This window comes from Mandrillus leucophaeus, unplaced genomic scaffold (assembly GCF_000951045.1).
Source record: "Mandrillus leucophaeus isolate KB7577 unplaced genomic scaffold, Mleu.le_1.0 Scaffold324, whole genome shotgun sequence".
Taxonomy (NCBI): Eukaryota; Metazoa; Chordata; class Mammalia; order Primates; family Cercopithecidae; genus Mandrillus; species Mandrillus leucophaeus.
In genome coordinates, this window is record NW_012103410.1 from 237,156 (window position 1) to 245,652 (window position 8,497).

The window sequence follows — 8,497 nt, forward strand, 5'->3', positions numbered from 1 at the left end:
AGCTGGGATTACAGGCATGCGCCATCACGCCCAGTTAATTTTTGTATTCTTAGTAGAGATGGGGTTTCACCATGTTGGCCAGGATGGTCTCAAACTCTTGGCCTTGTGATCTGCCCGCCTCAGCCTCCCAAAGTGCTGGGATTACAGGCGTGAGCCTGGCCCCGTTAAAAAAAATTTTAATAGACATTTTAAATTATTAAAGCTGTAAAGCAATAATAAATGCTGTGGTTTAAGAATACAAGATATACTAAGTCTCAGCTACAAACTATTGCAGAGGATTTAACGTAACTAAATAAGTGAGTCAATGTGATTACTTCAAAACAAGTATCTTCTCCTATTTGATCTGAAAGCTGACCACTAATTTGACTAAACGATCTGCAGGATTATTTATTTTTACTTTTTACTTTTTTTTTTTTTTGGAGACCAAGTCTCACTCTGTCACCCAGGCTGGAGTGCAGTGATGCAATCCTGGCTCACTGCAACCTCCGCCTTCCAGGTTCAAGCCATTCTCCTGCCTCAGTCTCCCAAGTAGCTGGGATTACAGGCACATGCCACCATGCCCAGCTAATTTTTGTATTTTTAGTAGAGATGGGGTTTCATCATGTTGGCCAGGCTGATCTCAAACTCCAGACCTCTGGTGATCTGCCCGCCTCGGGCTCCCAAAGTGCTGGGATTATAGGCATGAGCCACTGCGCCCAGCCATATTTATTTTTACTGTTATTTGTACTCTTACTTCCTTTACATGTACATTTTCTGGTTTTGGTTTTTTTTTTAGCAGATATAAAGACACACAAAACAATGACACTATTAAAGTGTCTCTCCTAACCTACACCATAAAAATTACAGCATGCTTTATTTTCTTTTCATAAACTGAGCTTTGTCACTCTGCCATAACCATATGATGGTAACAGGTGCGTTCTAACCCCCGGGTCTAGAAACTTCACCTACCAACATTTTTATGAGTCAATAACTGTTCTCTGTTTATCAGCAGTGACCAGACACTATTCAATCCATGCTTTTCCCAGCCTGATCTCACAATCTAAATTCAAATGCCCCCATTAAACATTCTCAAAGCACCTTGTACTCTTCTTCAGAGGATTTAGAACAATTTGTAACTACATATTTATTTCTGCAAAATAAAAATTGTGGTTTCAATGTTTGCTTCCCAGCATTCCCTCCAGACCAAGTTCCATGCAGAAAAGCAATCTTTTGGAACTCTGCTGAGTAATGCTGCTTTGCCACAAAGTTAACACACTGTTGGCTGGACGCGGTGGCTCACGCCTGTAATCCCAGCACTTCGGGAGGCCGAGGTGGGTGCATCACGAGGTCAGGAAATCGAGACCATCCTGGCTAATAAGGTGAATCCCCGTCTCTACTAAAAATACAAAAAAAAATTAGCCGGGCATGGTGGCGAGCGCCTGTAGCCCCAGCTACTCTGGAGGCTGAGGCAGGAGAATGGCGTGAACCCAGGAGGCAGAGCTTGCAGTGAGCCGAGATCACACCACTGCACTCGAGCGAGACTCCATGTCAAAAAAAAAAAAAAAAGCTAAGACACTGTGCCTTTTGTGCAGAACCTGTGTTAGCAAGAGAAGAAACTAATGCTTGTTTATAGTGTTATATCAACCCTCACCTGAGATATATATCAAAAAAAAGATTTAATAATGAAAGGCAAAGAAAGAAAAGCAAAGTTCAGAAAAGCAGGAAAATATATAGATACCTTATACTCTTGATCGGGAAGCATGTTGAGTAAGAAAGTTACCATCTTTTGAGGGAATTCATATTTTATAGTCCAAAATAATAGTTCTTCTAGGAAGCTTTTATGTTTCAAAACATCCATTATGGATTGATCTGCATAAGAAAAATGAAATTTATCAGTTAATGATTGAAGTTGCTCATCTCATTTAAACCTTACTATAACTAATAACCCATAAACCATAAAATGTGAATGTATCTAAAAGTTAAAAATATCCTTAAATGCAATAATATTGACAAGCTAGATTTCTATAATGTACATACTATATAAATAAGAAAAAATTTAATGCGTATATTTTAATATAAAGCAGTAAGTGGAAAAATGAATGGGGGAAATGGATGCCCTTTTTAAATAAAGGTATTCAATGGAAGATAGCATTATCTACTGGAAAGTCTAAGGCCAAGTGCCACTTCTCGAGGGCCAGTCTGTCTCTTCCAAAGCTCTGCATCCTTGCCAAGCTTATTCAACAGAAGATCTCAAGAAGTATATGAGGAACTAGGTATTTTGAATACTTTCACTGTTTCTTTCTCTCACTAATTTCTTCCCCTGCAAATGAACTAGAAAATTAAAGACTATTAATCTTTGTCAGAGGAAATGATCTTAAGTTACTGCCCTGGATCATCAGCTCTACCACAAAGACATCAAGAGGATACAAGAAGTATCAACTATGAATGTATTGGCTCTAGTGACACTGCTTAAGCAGGGGCTAAACTTAGATGAGAGACTGGAAAAAACAGTATCTAACACACATTAAAATCCTCAGGTCCAGCCCTAACTACATCACTGTTCAAGGTGTCTTGCAGGATAACCTTGTAGAGTTTTTTCAGTTAACACTACCCTACCCCAGCTTTATACTTCTTCTAGTATCGAATAATGTGTTCATACCACATCTCCCCAGGTAGTGGGTCTAAATGAGTAACAATAAGCTCAGTATGTCATCACTTTCTTTATAAAACATTGTGTTTACTAGGACTTGAATCAGTCCTTTAGATATAACTGTAACATAGTTTTTTCATTAATAACTAAAGAAAAAACGGCACCAAAATATCCTATATATCCTGAAGATATTATGATTTTAACCACAGAGAGGCAAAAATGTCTTCCAACTCCCTAATTCCATTTCAGTGGTGACATAAGTGATAAATAGGAGTGGTTAACATACAAAGACAAGTACACTATAACACTATACATCTGTTTTTTTTTGTTTTTTCCTTAAGAATCAGGGTCTCACTCTGGAGGCTAGAGTGCAGTGGCGTAATCATAGCTCACTGCAGCCTCAAACTCCTCAGCTCGAGTGATCCTCCCACCTTACCCTCCCAAATAGCTAGGACTATAGGGGTACAAGACCACACCCTGCTAATTTATTTTTTATTTTTTGAAGAGACAAGGTCTTGCTATGTTGTCCAGGCTACATTTCTTTATTATTAGCAATTAAGTAATTATTTTCAAAACTCAGAATTTTCTACTTATAAAACAGAAATATATTCCTCCTGAAACAGATCATTTCCAGGGCATGACAATGATTTAAAAACAAAAACAAGCCAAGACTGCAAGAAATGAGGTAAAATACAGTAAAAAGAACTCACTGACAGATTCAAAGACAAAAAGTAATAAAAACAGGGCTCAAGAGATTCAGGTAGCAGGAATTTAAGATTTGTAACTAAAAATTATAATATAGGCGCGGCACAGTGGCCCACACCTTAATCTCAGCACTTTGGGAGGCTGAGGTGGGCAGATAGATGGCTTGAGCTCAGGAATTTGAGACCAAACCTAGGCAACATAGCAAAACCCTGTCTCTAAAAAACATACGAAAATCAGCCAGGTGGGGTGGCATGTGCCTGTAGTCCCAACTACTCCAGAGGTTGAAACAGGAGAATTGGATCGCTTGAGCCCGGGGGGCAGAAGTTGCAGTGAACCAAGATCATGCCATTGATCATTCTAGCCTGGGTAACACAGTAAGACCCTGTCCTGAAAAAAATAAATTATAATCCACCACACACTGCTGTACCTAATTTAATTCTCACAATTCACTTAACACAATGTGACTGATAATTTCACAGACTACCAAAATAAAAGCGCTCATTGGTAAGTGCTTCTTAAAAGCATTTACAAAGCTGAACAAAACTAGTACTATTAATCACAGAATTCACAGTTTTGACTCTGCAAGCCTGTATTAGGCAAATGAAAAGCCTGAAGCCATCATAATTAACTGTCAAGCACTTAAAAGAAAATATACATTAACAATGTTTTAAATCAATTAAACAACCTGAATATACCAGGAAAGCTGTGGCTTCTGCTAAAATGAAAATAGTTGCAGTTATGTAGAATTCAATATTTTTATCTGCAGACCAAAAAAACTCCAGCAATGTCTTCTTTGTTGCTCTTAAAACAGGTGACGTCAGTCTCCCAAGATGTTAAAGCACATGTTATATTGTGTAATATTATGAAAACGTAGTTAGAAATGCTTCTATTAGTTATGTTTGACTATCTTTAAATCTTGACATGACTTTTAACAATGTGTAAACTACCTTAAGTCAAATTGTAAAAAAGAGATTCTTGAAGAATCACTATGCACTGTAAATGCATCACTAAAGCAAAGGTTTTAATAATCTTGGAATCTTGGCCATGTAGTTAAAACCCTCAAGGCCTCAGTTTCTTCACCCTTAAAATGCAGGTTTAGAGAACAAGCAGTGATGAGGTTAGCATAGTGTCTGGCCTCTTTCTTACCATTACATATTTTCTTCTCAGTGCACTTTTCAAGCTGCTGAACAAAATTCTCACAAAAATTGAGCCATTCCCTAAACTTCAGATATCTTCAAAATAAGGTCAGTTTTTGAAAACACCTGGCGTTCTAATTCACAAAGCCATTCCTTCCATGTACATACTTAAACTGAAAATGATAACTGATGAAGTCTTAAATCTCTGTACTATTTCTTACCATTAGAGGAAAGAAGAGAAGGCACTCAATCCAAACACACATGTGAAAAAAGTTCAGGTATTTAAAAACAAAGAAAAAATACTTCAACTTAAGTCCGCATAAAAAGTATCTTCAGCCAGAGAGTGACCAGGCTGAAGGAAAACAATGACTTCTTACACCATAGCAGGTATTTTCTGGGCACCCCTAAAGCTTAAACTCAACTATGTGCTTAACAATCTCCAACTTAGATGTGTCACAAGGACTCAGTTTAATATCTGATAAGTTAAAGAGCCAGATGGCCATATGGGTTCCTAATTTCCTTCAGACATACAGGTTCTCTGCTGAGCCAGAAGAAAGGAGAACATATGTGTATGTGTGCATCCTGGACTGCAGATCAAATTCCATACCCTTTCCTAGCAACTCCCAAGTTAAATGCAGCAGCATAGTAACTGAGACTTAGAAAAGGAACCTGCAACTCAAAGTGCCTGCATGTTCTACCTTTCTAGGCAGTCCTAAATATTTCACAAGATACACTTAATTAAGAGCAGAAGTAAGAAATTTCTTTTCATCGGCTGGGTGTGGTGGCTCACGCCTGTAATTCCAGCACTTTGGGAGGCCGAGGCGGGAGGATCACGAGGTCAGGAGATCGAGATCATCCTAGCTAACACAGTGAAACCCCGTCTCTACTAAAAATACAAAAAAATTAGCTGGGCGTGATGGCGGGTGCCTGTAGTCCCAGCTGCTGGGGAGGCTGAGGCAGGAGAATGGCGTGAACCTGGAAGGCAGAGCTTGCAGTGAGCCAAGATCGCACCACGGCACTCCAGCCTGGGTGACAGAGCAAGACTCCATCTCCAAAAAAAAAAAAAGAAATTTCTTTTCATCAAAATAACATTTTAGCCGCTGGAGACTTTTTTTTTTTTTTTTTTTTTTTTGAGGCAGTCTCGCTCTGTCGCCCAGGCTGGAGTGCAGTGGCCGGATCTCAGCTCACTGCAAGCTCCGCCTCCCGGGTTTACGCCATTCTCCTGCCTCAGCCTCCCCAGTAGCTGGGACTACAGGCGCCCGCCACCTCGGCCGGCTAGTTTTTTGTATTTTTTTAGTAGAGACGGGGCCTTTCTAGGCAGTCCTAAATATTTCACAAGATACACTTAATTAAGAGCAGAAGTAAGAAATTTCTTTTCATCGGCTGGGTGTGGTGGCTCACGCCTGTAATTCCAGCACTTTGGGAGGCCGAGGCGGGAGGATCACGAGGTCAGGAGATCGAGATCATCCTAGCTAACACAGTGAAACCCCGTCTCTACTAAAAATACAAAAAAATTAGCTGGGCGTGATGGCGGGTGCCTGTAGTCCCAGCTGCTGGGGAGGCTGAGGCAGGAGAATGGCGTGAACCTGGAAGGCAGAGCTTGCAGTGAGCCAAGATCGCACCACGGCACTCCAGCCTGGGTGACAGAGCAAGACTCCATCTCCAAATAACTAACTAACTAACTAAATAAATAAAAATAAAAATACCTTTGGTGCCACTGCTTAGTTTTACCCTCTTTCTCTTGCCCAGACCTTGACTACCATCCTGATCATCCTGAAGGAAAATAAAATTAGCATTATACACAGTCACATTCATAAATTGATACACTTTATAAATGTGCTACAAATTACATTAAACACACAATATATGCATACTTACATACTACTAATCAACATCTATGTATTTGCTATAATATGTATTTTAGTGTTAATTTTGATTTTAAAATATAGTGAAATATCCCTAATATTAAAACACAAGCGTTCTTAATCTCTGCTTCTAACGGAAGACTCTTAAACACTCCAAAATGCCAAGATTAAAGATTTTCCTAACCTTATAAATTAACATCAAATGCACGAAGAAACTAAAGAGTGGAATAAGAGAGATTATTATAGGAAAGTAGGAGAGAAGAGGAGAGGACAAAAACAATGAATAGAGGAAAGGCTTTCAAGAGTCTAAGAAAAAATGAGTTCAAGAAATCAAATTTTGAAAAATAAACACAACATATTAGAAGTTGAAGTTGAGAGTTCAAAATAATAATAAAAACAAATTAAAATATGCTTAGAAAAAAAAATCCAAAAAGGAAATACAGACATTTCTGCTCAATGTGATATATACATATATATATATCCTAGAAAAACCTCACACTAAAAATAACACGGCTTATGGGGTAAAAAAAGGGTAAGGGGCGGACACTCACAACCTATTCAAGTTTGTAACCAGAGAAGTAACAAAAGCAGTAATTGGTGCCTGGGAAGATCATTCGCAGGCCCAGGCAAACATCTTGTGGTGGTTTAAGGCTGTATCAGAGCATGTTAACACTGTACAACAGAGTAAGAAAGCCAGCCAGCTATGACAATGCAGAGGGAAGAGGAGCAAAGGGAGCCTCCCTCTGGTAAAACCAAGGTAAAAGTAGCAGTGCACCTCTTGAGAAGGAAGCCCTGGGTACAGGTGCTCATTTCTAATTTTCTTAGTATAGTGCTGAAAAGGCTCCTGCTGTCTTTGCAGCAGAGCTCAGAGTTTTTTACTCTCCAGCTAAAGGTTATGATTCTACCCCACTATCCCAGCTCTCCTAAACCAAGGATGCTACATATGAATCAACAACTTCCACATTATACTGACATATTTTCCCTCTTTTCCAAACACATATGAACCAACCAATATTATAAAGAGGTGTGGTAGTATTTGGCAAATAGTCAGTTGTGCTAACAATGGTGTTGGTGGCAGGTGAGAATTATAATATAAGTTCCAAAATACTTTTCTCAATTAGCATCCATCAAATTTCTAAAGCAGAAAAGTAGCCTCAGCTTCATGCTGGAGCTCTATACACTGGTGCAGCTTCCTTGGCCTAAATGTAATAGCCTTAACTTAGGTTTCTGTGAAGTGCAGCATCAATCCTCAGGGCCATTCTCTGGGGTTTTCCAGAGCTATCACTTAGTCATTCAGCATTTACTGGGCACTTCAATATGTCTTCCCTGTTAATCTCTACCTTTGCCAGGCCTCTCTGGCCATCCACCTGGCAACAGAACTGACAGTCAAACTACAATCTCCTCCTCCTCTGCCACTCTCAGCTTGCTGCTGGAGAAATTAACGAGAAAGAAATATGAAGCCTTAAAAGACAAAAAACAGACACAGGAATGTAAAAGCATACTACAGGGCTCAGAGGGTTCAGAAATTTAAGATTTCAGTTAATAGCCATTTATGAAACTTGTTCTCTAAGACCTGAGAGAAAAGGCAAACTTGGAAAAACATGTTATGTCCCAGATGAGGATTATTTCATAATTTCAAATATAAACTTCCTATGAAAAGAGCATCCTTGATCAAGTGATAGTCATGGCAATATGAAGTTTTGTAAGTTTCCTGACCTTACATACTTACAGGACAAGTAGAATTAGACAAGCAGAGGAGGGCAAAGTCATGCCAAGAAGAGAATACAGCATAAGCAAAGGCAAAAGACAAAAGTCTGAAAACACGGACCACTGAGTTGGCCTTAACATCATGTTAGATATCAAATACAGCTAGGAAGGGAGATTATTTGCATCTGAGCTAGTGGGAAAATGGGTACTCTTATATACCAATGGGGAGAATATACAGTAGTAAAATTTCCCTGAATGGCAATTGGGTAATCTTTGGAAAAGAAATTCCAGTTCTAGGAATTTAACCCAAAGAAATAATCAGACAAGTGAATTGGGACTATATGCATACCTATTCATCACAATGTTATTTATAATGGCCAAAAAAAAAAAAAAGGTCTTTGGTTTCCAACAGAAGATGATTAGATAAATAAATAAAAGCACACCTGGGGCCGGGT

General features: G+C 39.0%; 1 protein-coding gene across 1 annotated transcript in view; it reads right to left on the minus strand.

Annotated features, from left to right (window-relative positions):
* The window catches only part of UBR3 (ubiquitin protein ligase E3 component n-recognin 3 (putative)), a 250,132-nt gene that overhangs the window by 212,211 nt on the left and 29,424 nt on the right, over positions 1–8,497 (minus strand). Inside the window, exons 6-7 of the mRNA XM_011988165.1 lie at positions 6,177–6,243; positions 1,718–1,848 (exon numbers count right to left, since the gene is read on the minus strand). Coding sequence (XP_011843555.1) covers positions 1,718–1,848; positions 6,177–6,243 — 198 coding nt within the window. The remainder of the gene's footprint in view (positions 1–1,717; positions 1,849–6,176; positions 6,244–8,497) is intronic.